The sequence below is a fragment of the Henckelia pumila genome, unplaced genomic scaffold (assembly GCF_033568475.1).
Source record: "Henckelia pumila isolate YLH828 unplaced genomic scaffold, ASM3356847v2 CTG_123, whole genome shotgun sequence".
NCBI classification, from domain to species: Eukaryota; Viridiplantae; Streptophyta; class Magnoliopsida; order Lamiales; family Gesneriaceae; genus Henckelia; species Henckelia pumila.
Window position 1 is genome coordinate 223,525 of NW_027331765.1, and position 18,065 is coordinate 241,589.

General features: G+C 34.5%; 1 protein-coding gene across 1 annotated transcript; it reads left to right on the top strand.

The window, feature by feature from the left end:
- The first annotated feature begins 14,747 nt into the window (after positions 1-14,747).
- Positions 14,748-16,558, top strand: LOC140870657 (putative F-box protein PP2-B12). Its single transcript, XM_073273046.1, is given in 9 exon segments — positions 14,748-14,819; positions 14,821-15,009; positions 15,011-15,037; positions 15,792-15,831; positions 15,834-15,909; positions 15,999-16,215; positions 16,217-16,285; positions 16,287-16,349; positions 16,351-16,558. Coding segments are annotated over 9 exon segments (906 nt in total). The 3' UTR covers positions 16,504-16,558.
- The last annotated feature ends 1,507 nt before the right edge of the window (positions 16,559-18,065 follow it).

Here is an 18,065-nt window from a genome sequence, read left to right on the forward strand (position 1 = left end):
AAAGACAAAAATCGAGGTCAAGGCGCGCCCGCGCCAACTGATGGGGCGCCCGCACTGTTATCGAAGAATTTAGGCAGAAAAGTCGAGCTGAAGGTGCGCCCGCGCTGACCATCCGCGCGCTCGCGCTGTTGAAGAAAATTCTGAAGAGTGTTTTGCGAAGTGGAGGCGCGCCCGCCCTGTTCCCTGCGCGCCCGCGCCGTCGTCTGTGAGGAAATAAAGAGTCCGACTATTTATGGAAACTTTGGGGATATCTTTGGTATTATGTTTGGATGATTGTTAGGTCATATTTAAGAGATTTTTCTGAGTCATTAAGCTATCTATCAACCGCCAATACACACAATATTCTGGAGAGCACTTTTGTGAGTTTTTAAGATCAAGAATTGAAGATTGCTTGGAACGAAGACGAAGACTTTTCAACCGAACATGGAAGAAAGACTACGGCTTTGTTACTTCTTTTTATTTTCTTTTGATTGTTGAATTATGTTTGAGATATTAAACATGATTTGGTTTTTATTGAATTTGAGCATGAACTAAACTTTTCTAGTTTAGAGGTTGACGTAGCTTGGTTGAGACATATTCATGAATCTTTGATTTTAATGAATTGAATTTCTATAGATTAATTGTGTTTCTAGAATTGAATGTCTTCTTAATTTACTGGCCATAAATTGAGTTGTTATATTTACTTAGAATCGTTGCTCGGGAGAGGGGATTTTGAGTAAGATCAATAGGAACTACACTATTAATTGTTTATATAGCTCGAAAGAGTATATAGCTTTAATAGAACCTTTAATGAACATAGTTTTACACATATCACTACATCTAGATTTTTAATAGGGATATTGAAATCGAACTGTAGTTGATACACTCTATTTATTGCTCGGGAGAGGGGAATAGAATAATCTAAGTGTTCTTGGTTATTAATAGAAAGAAATTCATAAAATAGATTAATTAGGATTGAATATTGTTGAGACCAAGTGAAATCAAAACCTCTGGACTATTTTTTCTCTGATTGATAATTTCTCAAAATTTGTGTGTGCGTGAGCTTGATAATTCTTCATTACTTATTTAAGTTTTCAGCAAATTTCCAAAGTTTGAATTTCTAGATAAAATTAAGACTATTTTAATTACAAGTATTGAATATTTTCAAATTACTCTTCGTGGGATCGACACTCTCTTTCATTATACTAAAACTTGACACTCGTACGCTTGCGAGTATTTTTCACAACAGCTGCTCTTTTTCAGATTTCTGTAAGGATATCCATACGTACTTGTGATTGTTATGTAATGCTTCTGGTGTCGAATGGGGATTTTATTGTGAGTCTGGGATTTTTATGTGTTCGTTTTCTTTCCCCCCCTATGTTTCAAGATTCTTGTTTTATGCTTGGGTACGTGTTGATTTGAGTTTTGTTTGTTAAGAGGATGGTGAAATAGGGGCTACCATGGGTGAGAACGTAGCTCACATGGTAGCGCTTAGGTTGTGTCGGATATAGCTAACAAATGGGTTGAAAGGTTGTTGGTTAGATGTTGAAGGAGTGGGGTTTTCTGTGGGCTGGGGCAGTGGCTTTCTTGAGCTGGGTAGTGTCTTAAGGACAGGGGACAATGTTCGAGCTTGGGTCTTGGATCGGGTTTCGAGCTGGGATTTGGCTAGGGAATGGGCTGTCTCGAGGTGGGAATCGGCTTGGAACAAGGCTGTTTTGAGCTGGGAATTTGGTTTGGGAGTGAGGGGCTGCTGATCATGTGTTTTAGGAGCTGGGTTTTGGGCTCGAGGTCAGGGGCTGCTTCGAATAGGGCATTTGATTTGGGTCGAGGATCAAGGGTCGGTCTTGGAGGAAATCGGTCCTTAGGTATGGGCAGGGGCTGTCTCCTTTGAGTCACATTGGAGAAAGTTGTCCTAGTTGTTTGAAGAGGACTTAAGGTATGGTCTGGGTCTTAGCTTATAAGTTGATAACATGGGATATCAATGTTTAAGTGGCTTGAGAGGGAGATGAACTAAGATTCGGTGAGCAGAAATGTCCAAGTGTTGAGGGCTGTCCAGAAATGGTCATGTAAAACATGGTTGCACTAATGTTTTGGCTAAGGGCATGACTTTAGGAATAGTCTAGGAAATTAGAGAAATGTCTTTTCAAGCAGAAACTAATTTGGTTAATTTTTGATCGAGTTCTAGGCTATCGAATGGTAAAGTGCAGCATTTTTGGTCATTAAGTGTTGCTACCCGGGATACGTCCTATGTGCCAGAAAAGTAAGTTTAGAATCTTAGCCATGGGTTGCCACCTAAATCACCATCCTTGTCAACCATCTTTCATCATTTATTTGTGAATCGTGTAATCGAGTAAATATTTTCAAAGAAAGTCATTCCCATGATTGCATGCTATATCTTTGACTCGAGTCAAGTAAGAATGAAAGAAAATATTTTTGAACGAAGTGAAATGATTGTTACTATAGAAATGACGTGTATGTGTGGGGTTGGGAGACGTTCTGACCTACCTTACCAAAGGACGTGTATGTGTGGGGTTGAGAGATGTCTTGGCCTACCTTACCAAATATAGACGTGTATGTGTGGGGTTAAGAGAAATCTTGGCCTCCCTTACCAATCACAGGGCAAGACGAGTTTGGGATATAACCCGACTTCCTTGCGGCATAGTGCACTGCAGCCATGATCATGATCGAAACCACAGGGTCACAATTCAAGGATCTGAGTTCATAGTTATAGATTTTAGTTACAGATTTCAGTTACAGTTTCAGTTACAGATAAATTCTAATTTGACTCGACTTAGTTTATATTCAGTTTTAGTCTTGTATGAGATTAAGTAAATTTTAAGAAAGTTCCCAAGTTTAAATGTGTGAGTTCATTGCATGCATTACATCTCATTTACATTTATCATTCAACTTTTCGGAGCAAGTTTCAAGGTATATTAAGTACAAGTATTTTAAGTATTAAGCATGTACTTTTAAACCCTCGTTATTTCACCCCATATTCTTGTTGGGCCCCTAGGCTCACTAAATCTACTTGATGCAGGTTCAGGTTATCATTTAGATTACGGGGCAGGACTATCGAGTGGACTGTGATGCGGGCGCGGCACATCCCTCTGACCATGCCAGTCTTCCGCAAAAGTTCATTTAACATTTTATATTCTTTTATTCTGTTACTTGGATTAATGTAAACGTAAAGATTTATTGAACGTCTTTGGGCATGTAATTATCAAAGTATATGATTTATGGTTGTTTGGAAGGTCGAATCTTTTCTTCGGTTATCGTTCACTTCTCAGTCTGGTTTATTTCGTATTGTTGATTGCATTTTAAATTTGCTGTCTATGACAGGTGGGTCGTTATATAAATAGATAGGTCATGCCAAAATTTTTATAATTTTTTTTAAAAATCCGCATTTTTATTTAATTATTATTATTATTATTTAAGGTAGATTTAGGGTCGTTTCATCTACGGTCAGGAAACACCACTCCCAACACTGATCTTGAATCAGCATATCGCGAATCCCTCCTCAAGAGAATTTTAGATGACACGGATCCATACCTCAACGTAACTGTTCCCCGTGATTTCCAGACTGGTTGTCCTTCCTATACTCTTTTGAAGCAAAGGCAAGCTTCTCAAGTATCATTAGGAACTCAGACCACCAAGTTTAGTATTAATAGCCTCCAATGTTCCTCATTATGATTCAGCATTTTCCTGGTGAGAGCTATCATCACATGACAATCATGACAAAAAGTCATTTCTTCACCATTGGCATGCGAAGACCACGCATACGGTGCAATGGTAATCATTGCATCTATGATGAATTACAGTACTTCGTCAATTCTCCTGATATTTATACCTACTTGCAATCACTGTATACCTATCAAAACTGAGGCAAGTTCCAACCAAAATGTTCAACTAGAACATTCCACTATCTCGGTCACTGGCTGCTCACCCAAGTTTCCATCAATGGGCTTACGTAAATCTCCCCACATGATTTAGCTATTCTTGGATATACATTCTTTCAATTAATGTACCCACATCAAGACTAAGGCAAACGTCTACCAACTGCTCGACTGGGACATTTCACAGTGCATCGACATATGGAGACGCTTCCTATCTCGTCTCGAAACTTGACAGATGTTTACATCCGGTATAAATCATCTCAAAGTCCTTAATGGCACTATCATCGCTAACTCCATTTTTATGAGAGCTGAACCCTTGATCTTAAAGGAAACTAGTCCCAACGGATTCAAAAATTTCACTAACTCATGTTCCTATAAAACGCATCGGCCTTGACACGAATTTGGAAATATTAAGATCCTTGGCGAACACGTCATCTCCGAAACTTTCACAAAACACCAGTCATCAAGTTACTCTTAGGAACACTCCAAGCTTGAAGTAATTTGCTACGTATCACATACTCAAATATTGTCTATTGCAAAAATGCAATAACTTTGACAATCAGTCCGCACTGAGGTGACTCGATAACTGGAAAGAACCAATTTGCTTAATCGCGATCTTACAAAGTATTCTTACCCCAAAGGAAAAATCTCATTGACTAATAAGTCAATCATCGACTGTTTCCATCATCTCAAAGACATTGTGCATCCCACACTTGGAAACTTTAGTGAAAACGACCTGCTAGATCCCGAGAACTAGATCTTAGTTATTGTCACATCTCGCGATCAGACAACTAATGTCTCCTTGCTAATGTCCATTAACGTTTCCAAACACTCGTCGAATCCAAACACAACGGTTCATCAAGATGTCACCACTGAAACATTTCACCAAATGTTCGATTCACCATCCTTGATATTTTTATTAGTGGACAACTTCCACATAAAGCAGAAACTTGATCCTTTTCCTGACTATTGCCACCCCTAATCAATCGCTTGGAGCAAATCAGTCCCTCCTAACCAGGAAGACAACATTCTTGTGGAAACTAATTTATTCCCTTGCTCGGCCTTGCTACTGATAACCAAGTTATCACTCAAGACTTGATCACACAAGGCTAGTTGCAATCATCCTTTATTAGCAGCAATCCCAAAAGATTCATCTCTGCCATTCCAGAGATTTTGAAATTCACTTGAATCGCCAACTGCTCTGAGACTATATCAAGTACCCATTTCTTATGCATTACGCGACAAAATACTATCTAAAGTATTTCTTGATTGGTACATTGCAATCACCACTGATTGAGTTCAACCCATCGACCTCGTCGATCTACTGTGGCTCGCACTTGGCTTGTCATTGATAATCAAATCGTACAACCACTGTTTCTCGAAACCTACTCTGCTTGATCAACAAACTATGATGTGGAGTTGGATAGTTCTCTTAGCTATGTTGAATATCCAGTGCAGATTCTTGATTGTAAAGAAAATCAATTTAGGAACAAGACGATTCCTTTGGTTATGGTGGAATGGAGTAGACATGGGAGAGAAGAAGCTACATGGGAATTGGAGTCTAGAATACGTAAAAAATGGCTTCATTTGTTTGACAATGTGATGACTTATTCCATGTACTCTGATTTTCTATGTACTATCAGTGGTAGATGTTTGACCATTTGTATATAATTTTGATGTGTGTTAATTTTGAGGACAAAATTTTCTTTTTAGAGAGGGAGAAATGTAAGGAGCCGATTTTAATATGTTAATTAATTTGTATGTTAAAAATATGTATTAATAAATATTGGTTTATAGACGATATTAAAATGCATATTTTATTTATAGAGCACACAAGAGTTGAAATAACTCAAACCGGAACCCCGAATAAATAAAATAAAACACGCAATTAAACCAAAACATATTTTAATTACGGATATACATGCACATGAAATATATGGATATATGTTACATATAATTTTCTCTCCCCTGTAGCCATCATCTTCTGTCGCCTCACTCTTTCTCCCTGTATGTATCTCTTTCTTTTCCTTTCAAATTTTTCTCGTCGCTTTAATTGCTCGTATCTCCTTCGTTTGCGGTCGAATTTTGAAAATAAATATAGATTCGGAATCCTCTCGACGAGAGCTAGCTAGTGATACCAATTTTTTAAGGAGAGTCACCCGAAACCCAACTTCGACAGTCGTCGTCTAGTCGCCGCCGTTCGCCATCGTCGATCGCCGCCTAGGTTAAGATAAGGTGGTTTAAGTTGTGTTCAGCCATATTCGAGGTCTGGGAGGTATAATTTCGAATTTAGGGTTTCAAATTTTGGGAATTTCGATTCAAATTACTTCCAAATATTGATATTTGAATTATTGTTGGTTGTAGGTGCTATATTTGAGCCAATTGGAGGTACCGGTCGAATTTATGAATTTTTCAAAATTGATTTGGGAATTATTTCAAAAATTCCATATTTTAATATTGGGGATTTTTTAATTTTAGTGTTGATTATTCACTAATGGATTGGCAGATACTATAGAAAATATAACTGAGAAATTTTGAAATTTTTAGGAATGTTTAGAAAATTCAGATTGTTAAATTTTGGGTATTTCGACTTGTAAAGTTGTATATTCGATAGTTGGTTATTGATAGGATGCTTTGATATGAAATATGAATTTGTAGAAATGTTAGTTATATGATATAAAATGGTTTTTCACAGGATTGGACTATTTGAGAATTACTTGAGATACTTCTGTGGTAAATTAAGTGTTGGTTGAGGTATGTATGAATAGGGATTTTAACGTTTTGGTTAACCGCACGAACCGATCCAAAACCGAAAATTCAGTTTGAACCGAAAACCAAACCGAATTTTCGATTCGGTTTTTGGTTTTCGATTTTTTGGTTTTCGATTCGGTTCGGTTTTTTATCGGTTCACCGAACCAAACCAAAATCCGATTTTTTTATTTTTATTTTTAAATTATTTTTAAATATTTTAATTAATTTTTTTATAATTTAAATATTTTAATTAATTTTTTTTTTTTTTTATTAATAATTAAATATAAAATAAATAAAATAAGTAAAATAAATATAAATTCGGTTAAACCGAAAACCGAACCAAAAAATCAAAAAAAAAATCGGTTTTTAACCGAACCGAATGAACTATTTATATTACGAAGTCTATAATGACATGTAATGAGATTATGTATTTTGTAATGAGTGATAACGTGCTTTATGAGCTTCTTGTGAATTATGTGATGCATTCACACATATCTGATTATTGTTAATGTGCAGAATTGAGAATAATCCCTATTTTATTTTATAAAACAAAATAAATTCTCATTTTATTTTATTCAAATACCTTTTTATTGGAAATATATTAAGGGATATTCTTCAAATAAGCACATTAACAATATTTCATAGCACGTTGAGCTTTGACTCCTTTGATTGCTATTGATATTGATCTCTTAAGATGTATTGAGTCATCATGGAGCAAGTGACATTGTTTAGTGCACTCTTGAGTTAGCACGAGACCGAGCAAGTAACAACCGTGCTCTCGATGCTACATACGACACTCCTGATGACAACATGAGGATGGACGGGTTGCTCATGTCGCCCTCGATGCTACGTGTTTAGATGAGCAGTGATGATTCGAGATCTGTTGCGTTCCTAGCACGGGTGGCCACTGAGATTATTGAGATACGATTATTTGGACTCCATTTGGTATCCCTTATTCCATTGATACGTGTCATGCATTGTATTGCATTTCATTGCATTTTACTTGATTTTATTCATGTCAGTTATTTTTGTCGTAATTTTTCTAGTTCATCGTACTAGGGTCCGACCCCTGTTTTCTTTTTATGATGTGGATGTTTGTGATTTTATAATAGGATATCCAGGGGAATTTGACGCGTCTGGTGGAGCGTCATCTAGTGGTACCCAGTGAGTCGAGTGTGGAGTCGAGTTCCGATATATATGTATATATCATATTAGTGAGTTTTAAATATTTCGCGGAGATTCCCCGTGTATCTGTATCGATATTTTGACTTGTTGGTTGTTGTTGGTGTGAAAGAGCCTTGCCGGCTCTGAAAGTGTTTAGACCTGGCCAGTGCGGCTATAGGTTTGTATTGGTGATGTGACTATATTTTTGAGTATATTATGTTAGTTGTATTGTACATGTTTTTGGGATGTCTATTTATGAATAGGTCATGCTGAATTTTTTGTAGGCCCAAAAAAAACATTTTAACTCGTTTTCGATGTTTACATTAATTAATCCTAATTGTTTGATAATTAACTATTAAATCAGGACACTTGCCCTTTCACTTGGTATCAAAGCATAAATTGGGATATGCTCGAATTAGAGTCTAGGGCACTCGAGTTTAGACAATAACAAAATGTTTGCTTATGTGTGTGACTACTTGTTCTTATGTGATTCTATGGATCATTCATTTGTGATTGTTTTCTTAAAATCAAAGGAGGTGAAAAGGTGGACATAACTAATAAAACAGGTATATAAGAGATAGATTTACTCTGATGTGTCATATAGATCTATCAGCCCAAGAAAACTGAGTCTTATCGAAGTGTATAACACTGGAGCCATTACTCGCATACTCACGTTCACATGAAAATCTAAAAGGAATATGATGATTTAACTTTAAGGTAGTGAGATTTTCTAATGCTTGAAAGTTTGAGTTCATCCAGTTGTTTTTCCTTTTTGTGTGTCAATGTTTCGTGTTTTGTGTTTGCATTCTAGTTTGTCACCTGTTTTGCTCGAGGGCGAGTAAAATGTTAGTTTGGGGAGGTTGACATTAGTCACTTTTACGTATTTTTATTGGTTGGTTGTTGTATTTTTTGCATTCATTTTGCATCCCTTTTGTGTGTGTTGGAGTTATTTTACTTGCCTTTAGTGTTATCCCATGCATATTGTTCACTCCTCTAGTTGGTGGTTAATTTGGCAGAAAAATAAGCAAAATCACATATTTTGGGCAGAACAGGAATTCTCCCGGGCAATGACTTTTGACCGCCCAAGCGAATAATTGAGAAAAAAAGATCAAGTCGGTGTGACCCAGCGCTCGGGCAGTCACTTTTTACCGCCCGAGCGCATTTTCGAAAGAAACCAAAGGAACTTGGCAGTGCACCTCAGCGCCCGAGCTATCAATTCTTACCGCGCGGGCGCTCTCGCGACTTTGGAAACTTTTATTTTGCGGGTGTTTTATATGGAAAAGACTCTTGGCGCTATAAATAGATAAAATTCTGACATTTTAAGGGTTGGAAAAGCATAATACTAGAAGGGGGAGGATTCTGGAGATTGAAGAAGTTTTTCATCCCATTTTGAGTTTCTCTTCTTCCAAACTTTAAGATTTGATGTTGAAAAACTTTGTTAGATTGACTCTTAATTTGAATTTCAGTAGCTATATTTTATTTTGTTTGAATCTAGGGGATTCTACCCCCGAAACACGGTTGTGTGATTGAATATTTTGGACGAATTAAGTTTATTTTCTATGCTATTTTATTTTGTAATTGTTTTATTTTGCTATGTTGAAGAGTAGCTAACTCTAGCATAGTTTCGTATGTTGTGAATTATATCGAGAGATAGATTCATAATTAGCGAATGACATGATCCATGAATTTAAATTTGCATAGATATATGATATTTAGTACATGTCGATAGCCATAGGCCACCAGGTTGAAAGTTATAGGATTTCAAAGCACACACGACAATGGGAAATGATAAATAATTAAAGAGATTTGATTATTTCATTACTTGATTAGTTTGGCATAACTCTAGAGAGTGTGTCAATAGATCAGGAAATCCTGTCAAAAATATGCATGGAAAACTGAATTTTAATCGTCCAGTTCAATTAGGGGGGAGGTGAACCGAAATTCCAACAAACTTATTCATTGTTTATTTATTTTTAAAAGCGATTTAGTCTCGTTTAATTTAAGTGATTTAAATTGATTTGGTTATTCTATAATTTTAGTTATAAACAACTCCAAATTTGCGTTACTTTGGTGAGAGAAATTGATAAAATAATTGATGTCAACATAGTTCCTGAGGACGATACTCGTACTTAGTACATTTTACTATAATTTGATTCGTGCACTTGCGATAATTTTGAGCGGAATTGAGGAATATTTGTGTTGATTTTAAGTGTTAGTATTTGCTCGATCATTTATATACAGCTAGGGGGTCTGCCTAACCCCTGCTTCCGACGGTGTTTCCCTTTGGAAAAAAAAACTTTAAACCAAAAAACCTAAACAAACAGATTGACTTAAATATAAAAAATGGTCACTCAGTTTAGTAAATCAAAATCCTCCTATTAATCCAAATAGGTAAATAACACAAATCTCAATCAATAATTTTCAACCATAACCCTTTCCTTCACGAATATACTTTTAAACAGATCAAATTCAACACATTCACAAATCCAAAAATCCATTCTCACAACACAACATATTTTCTTTTTAAATAATACATAGTCATAACAATAAACAAAATAATAACTTTAATTTAAAACATAAACCTTACAGCCATCAAAACATGAGCATTCAAGTCGTTGGCAAGATTTTGCATGCACATACTGGCTTACAGAACCAACCATTCTGATACCAAATGTGACGTCCCGTAATTTGGACATTTTCAAGAATTATGATGCGGAAAAATACGGAATATTTTTATTTTTTTTTGTAAAACATGCATCGTGCTCATAGGTACAAAGTACCATGCTTAAAAATAAAGTTCATTCAAAACAGCTCAAAATTTCATGATTCAAAACTCGTTTAAACTATCATTGAACAAAATGATGCTAACACATACGGGAACTTCAAAACTTCCTCGTACATGCAAAAATTGAACTGTAAAATATGCAATCTCAAAATAACTTATTTAAAACATGATTTGACCTTAAAATGACTTTCTAAAACATGAGTTCAAATAAACATGCATAAAATTAATAAAATTCCCATTCTTTCGTGGTTATGCTTGACATAAGTTTCTCGGACGTCCGTGCCATGCAAATTCTTCTAACCTTCTCGACTACTTGGATCATGATTGACCTTTAAATTATTAACTTCTTCATTAATATTTGTACCATAAAAGTATAGTGAGTCTAAAGACTCAGCATAAAACATACATTTCATAGCTAATGCATATTAATAAAAATAATGATTCTTAATTGGACGTACAATACTTAGACATAAACATCATGCATATAAAATCATGGGCATAAAAAATCCTTCATTTCGTGTGATGAAATACATGAAATTGTGGTAACCACATCTTATATATGAGCACATGAGATTTTCGTGATCACGGTCGTTGTACAACAAACATATAGATTATTTTTCGTTGATATGCGATCTTGCTGCTTCTGCATCAGAGAATAGACCACTGTAGTAACTGCATGGTTGTTCTCCATCTGATGTGAGCTTTGAAAGAACCACTTCCCACCAATGGTTGGTCACTAGCATCTGTGTATAATGCTAGTTCATCATCATCTTGAGAAAAAACCATTTTTGGGAGATTTTTGCAATTATCTTTTAATTGGCTAAGGCCCTTAGAGTGGTCTTCTGCCATACGAATCTAGCATTTTTTTAGTAATGAACTGAGTAATTTTTTTTGTTTTGCTACATTCTTTATGCATATTCCAACAACATTAACAAATCCTAAGAAACTTTGGAGCTACTTCTTGTCTTTAAGAATCTCTGGTAAATTCTGCGCTTTTTTTTTTAAATATGTTTTTGCAGAATTATTCTTGATTCATCTAATTCTACTCCAAGGAATTTAATTTTCCTCGTAGCAATGCTTTCTTTGATTTCGGACAAAACCTATACATCTTGCTGCTTCTGCATCACAGAATAAACCAAATCAAAATATCACATTTTTATTAGAATATGTTTATTGATATAAATAAGTATTGTTTTAAAAAATTAATGTAATATACATTAAATAAAACAAACCAGAGCTAACAGGGCTTGTGAAACACACAAAAAGGGTATTGTAGGAATTTTGAATTATATGACATAATTAATGCAAAACACAAAATCTCCTAAGAGATGGTCTCAAGAGTAATTTTGTGAGATATATTTCTTAATTGAGTCATACATGATAGAGTACTACGTGTTTAGTTAAAAAGATTATTTTTAAAACATTATGACTTTAAAATGGGTGAGAATAATTAATTCTCTTATAATTTATCACTAACTTTTTTATATATAATATCTCTAACTTATTCATACTTTGAATCTATTAATAAAGTATATACGTAAGAATAAAGAAAATAAGGATAAGATGCGTTTTGGTTGACCTTGTTATAAAGCTCAGCCTTCACTCTTAAGATAACTTTTGGTCCATATACGAACAGCTCCAAGAACACCATGTTAAGTAACGTCACTCCAAAAGATTAGTGGGATTCACGCTTTGCAGCACCGCTAAGTTATCTATATAGCAAGATAAACTTAAATACTTAATAATTTCTATTTTATATTTTAAATAATTTATATCATTTTAAAAAGTATTTATCTGGAAGAGATTAATGTCCTTAAGAATAGATTAATTAATAACATTTTTCACCGATATACAATAATGCACTCGACTAATTACTTTCATATGTTTTGAAAGTTAGTAATAAGAATGTAAAATGAATTTTAAATGATACAATTATTAGGTGGATTTGAAGTTCATTCTAATTAGAAATGTTATATAAATATGTAAAAGATAAATTTGAAATCTGCGGTCTTACTTTTTTAAAGAACAAAAATATATATAATTGAATATATTTGAAATTTATAGATTTGAAATTCATAATTCCAAACTTGATGTTATTTTATAATACGTTTTCATGTTTGTTAATCACAAGTTTATGCATTTACATTACACTAGAACGTATGGTGCGTTGGACCAAAACAAGCAAGCTAGGTCTAGAGACTTATGTGATCGGTTGGAACAATCATTTTAAAAACATTTTTGATATTTTATTAGCGGAAAAACAACTTTAAAATATGTGTTTGGGTAATATTTTTGTAAAATATTTTTTATAAAAAAATTTGTTCTTAAAGTATAGTTTAAAAAAAACAATTAAAATGTGTTTTTTTTATTATGTTTTTAAATTGAAGATAATGATAAAAAGCATAACATATTACTTTTTAACTTTAGGAGGTTGCAGTGCCGTCAATTTGGGTTAGGTTTGCTGGGTCGGCTCGCCCCACCACACAATTTAAGTGGGTTGGATTGAAATTTTTTCAACCCGAATAAAGGTGGGCCTAGGCCCGCGACCCGCGCGGGTTGGCCTGCCGCGGGCCTGGAGAATTATTATTTTATTTTTATTTTTATTGTGATATATGTATTTTTTAATAAAAGTTGTGAATTTTTTTGTATTAATTACTTTATATAAAATTTACACCTATGGAATCAATAATTTAAATTTTTATTAATATGTTTCTATTAATATTTATTTATGAAATAAAATTTATAATTATAATTAATTATAATGACTTTTATATATTTTTATTTGTAGCGGGCCGACCCGCAACCCGCGAGTCGGCTCGCCTAACCGGCAACCCACCTTGGATTGGGTTGGGTTGAAGATTTCCAGCCCGCTGGGATGGTGGGCCCGCCCGCCCTCGACCCGCCAAAAGGTGGATTTTTTGTGGGTTGGCTCATCTGACAGCTCTAGAAAGTTGTATTCCTTACAAAGATTTACTTATTTTTTTTTTAAATTCCAGAATTAAGTAAAGTTGATAGATTTTTATTATATAATCTCACAAATTTCTAAAAATTTCACAGAATTTTACAGATTTGTTTTTCATGAATCTTACACACATTTGTAACATTTGTAAACTTTTAAATTTATTATTTCTTTGAATTAGTAATTGGTTTTCAATAAATTCTATTTATATAATTTTTTTAAAATATTTTTATCTATGAATATAAATAAATTTTTACTTACTTATCGATTTGATTTACAAAAGTCGATAAATAGTACTAAATTCATTGTAATTAAACAATTAATGAAATTCTATAAAATTTTAATATGTTTAATTGAAGTAAAAATTTTGTAGAATCTCACAAAATGATGTTATTAATTTTTATTTTATTGTAAATTTGAAATAAGAAAAAATATGTTTGTTTTGATGCCCGGGGCTAATAAGAGGGCGCAAAATGATCGTCGGTGCCAAGAGATTGCATGAACAATGATCCGTTCCTGGCATGCTTCTAGCAAAGGGAGACATGACTTTTTAATATTAATATAATACAAATGTTCAACTTGAATATCATTACATTTTTATGGGAAAAAGATCCTCTGTTGTGGAGAGAGAAATAACATTGGTGTTGTGCATTGGAAAAGCCTTGATTTGCAATATTCCATGTGTGTAATTAATTAAACATATTATTTTTTAATCCTGTTATATGAATTAGAGAAGCTAATTCAATGCACATTGTTTCTCTTTCCACAGCAGAGGATCCAGATCCATTTTTATGGAGTATATAAAAGTTTAGATTGAATACCTTTAAATTTTTAAACTTCACAAAAGTCATTAAAGGTCTAGAATCAATACACCACCCAATTATTTATTTATTTATTTTGATAAATAGTTGTTCAAACATATTTTATTATTAAAATATTTTAATAAAATTATATTTAAAAAATTTAATAAAGAGGAAAATACAGATTTATTAAAATCAATATTTTTAAAAATAAATATAAAGCATGACATTTAATATAACTTTACACACGTCCCTAGTATAAAATAACATGGACCGACTTCCGGAGGCCCTTGTATTTGTATATATACACTGCGGTTACCAGGAACCCGAATCATTATCACTATTATTATTGTTATATTATTTTGTGTTTCCATCTATCATCAAAAGTCAAAACAATATACAAGCATTTCAGAAACATGGCGGTGCAGAGTTGCGATATCTATGGCCTGCCGGAGGATTGCATAGCCAACGCGTTATCTCTCACGACCCCCAAAGGATGCCTGCCGCTTGTCTATGGTGGCCTCCATTTTCCGATCCGCTGCCCTGTCCGACGGTGTCTGGGAGCGCTTCCTGCCTTCCGACTACCGCAACATCATTTCCCGTTCGATCGATGGCTCCGATTCGTTGCTGACCAAATTTCAGTCCAAAAAGGATCTTTATCTTCATCTATCTGATCATATCCATCCTCATAGACGCTGGCCTCAAGGTAATTTAATTCATGTCTCTCTTTTTCGAGATATTGGCTTCAATTTTAACAATGGTAAATTTCTTAATTTTCGATCTCTCCAATTAATAGCATCCATGGACCGTAACATCGTTGTCCTTCATTCAGCTATTTTATTCTATGACTTTATTCTATCTTTAATGAAATATAAACTGTTGATTACAAGTTTGGCCATCATGAATATTTCTATTGATCATAAATTAAAATAAATAAAACTCATACTGATGCTCGTCACATCATCCTAAGTCAATAACTTGAATAAATTTCACGAGGTTTAAATCCTGTTGGTTTATGTCCAAAAATGTATTAAAATTTGCTGATGAGCTTTTTCGTTATCTACTTTCTTCACCTTATAATAAAGTTTATTGCTCAAAAAATTCAATATATTGGACCTACCCAGGCGAATACGTGGTGATTCCTATTTTCTCGTGGCATCGCTGCCCAATTGTGGAATTATAAGTTCTGCACTTGTTTTCAATGCACTTGACCGTAAACAGTTTCCACGTTGCTTTTTATTTAGTCTTTGTTGGCAGTGTTCTTCTTTGGAACAGTTTAGATACAAATTTAAAATGGCTTTTTCTATTACAAATATATGTTCATTTATCTATATAAAGAGGAAACACGAATTGTTTCAGTGGAAGGGGAGAGAATGGGAACTTCGTTTTAATATGAATTATACAAGGTGTTTCTTAAATGGCTATTGTTGTACTCATGCTATACTTTACATGGCATACAGAGCTTTAAGTTGGATAAATGGAGTGGAAAGAAATGCTATATGTGGCTGCAAAAGAGCTCTACATCGTATGGGGCGATACTTCTCAATACTGGCAATGGATACCTCATCCGGAGTCCAGGTAATAACATCCTCCTGCGTCAATTACAACCTGAAAAAAAGAATTTCTAGTATACGGTCATGGGGATGCTAAGTTCTTCGTTGATTCAGGTTCTCGGAAGTAGCAGAACTTCTGGACGTTTGCTGGTTTGAAATCCGTGGCTATATAAATACCACAATGTTGTCTTTCAACACAGTCTATGCAGCTTACCTTGTGTTTACAACTAAATCCAGAATGTATGGATTTGATTATCACCCTGTCGAAGCTTGTGTTGGAATCAAAGGACATGAAATGGTCAAACAAACCGTTTGTTTGGACCCAGAGGGAGCACCAAAGGCGAATGTATCAGATTGTACCTAGGCGGCGCGTTGGATCACTATTCAATCGCTTTGTGGCACCTACAAAGGCAACAAGATGATCATGTGGCAATGGAGGGGAGTACGGAGTTCCTGAGGCGCAGAAGAGGATGGGTGGATGGAAGTTGAATTGGGAGAATATTTCGTGAAGGGAGGAGAGGATGATTTGGAGATGAGTTTGATGGAGGTGAAGGGAGGTAACTGGAAGAGTGGTCTCATTATCCAGGGGATTGAGATTAGACCTAAGAAATGTACATAAAATATTTGTCTAATGCTATTAGTTTATTTCTGAAAGAGTAAAATTTGAAACATACTTAGGCAATGAGTAGTAATTCTGATTCCTCTGGATGGTCCCGAGTGTTATGTAGTGTGTATGCCCTGGATTTAAATGCAAAGTCTTATATTATTTGCCCATTAGGTGTAATCTTTTGATGTTCGTTTCTAAATGTTGTTACGGTTAATCATACGTAAATCAAAATCTGGAGCTTGCTGAAAAATGTTGATAAGGGATCAGGATCCCCTACTGTAGGGGGTGACTGTGGAGGAAACGGCACACGTGCCTCTTCCTTTTTCTTTATTCTTTTTTTTTTTCTTTTGTTTTTTGGAACTCAAGATCCTCTACGGTGGCCAAATCACAGCATTTGCATGTTGTGGCCTTGAAAAACAGTACCGTTTGGGTAAATATTAAGTTTTTTTGTCCCATTTATCCTTCGTTCACTTTTTGATTTTTTAAAAAATCATTTTTTTTTTATTGTTGCGTTTTATAGAATGCTTCCTTGTTGTGAAAGAAGTATAAAATTTAACTGAAACAAAGTATAATACTCCAAATAGACTCAAAAATAATATCAAACTCTACACTTTTTAATATTTTTGTTCGTCTCCAAACGTCAAGTTGTATTTTTCCATGCAGCAAATGAAGATCCTATTTTATAGATCCACATTGAGATTAGTTCCAAAAAATAAATACATCATCATCTACATCATCGCACAACTCACTTAATTTTCCACATTTTACAACGCAATAATTCAACAATTTCAATATTTCAATATTCAATATTCAACATAATGTAATAATAATATGATAATAATAATAAATGAATAAGATTTTTCAACACTCCATCTTGTGATGATGATGCGTGATATGGATGACTGTCTTCAGTTACGAGTTTTAATATTGCCTCAGTTAAGAAACTCTAACTAAGAAAAAAGTCCGTGGGATAAGTAAACCATAGTAAGGAAAAGAAAGAGTGTGCTGCCACATAAACTACGCCCCTTCATGTTAACATGGAGTGATTCTTCATGTATATTCGCAGATTGCGCAATCCCAATGTTGTATATAGTGCTTTCTGAATATCGTCGTGGGAAGTACCTGTTGTGAAGGGATTCTGATGAGTTGTCACTTTGATTGAATGTAGTAACAGATATCAAATATCTTTAATCTCTTCTCAAGCTCTTGAGTGTAGGCGAGAAGAAATCTTTGGGGGTAATATGTGTTTTTTGTTCTGTCCACTGTTGATGTATCCTTCTTTCAAGTTTGAGCACAATACATGCAGCAATGTCTTCATTACAACGTCACAGTGACTTTCTATGTCTACTGTATAATGCACAAGAAGTTTGGATATGTTGTGTCATTGATTTTATAGCCAAAACACATTCACGGCTTGCTTCATGTAGTCGCGGAATTAATCTTAGCGTGATTTGATGAAGTTGTTACTGAGTGTTTGTTTGTTGGTGAACACCAAGAAATTGCGCGGTTTTTGGGGGGTGTGGCTCCACAAGTAAATACATATCGTGTTTGTGGAACGTGCCTTATGTGGATCA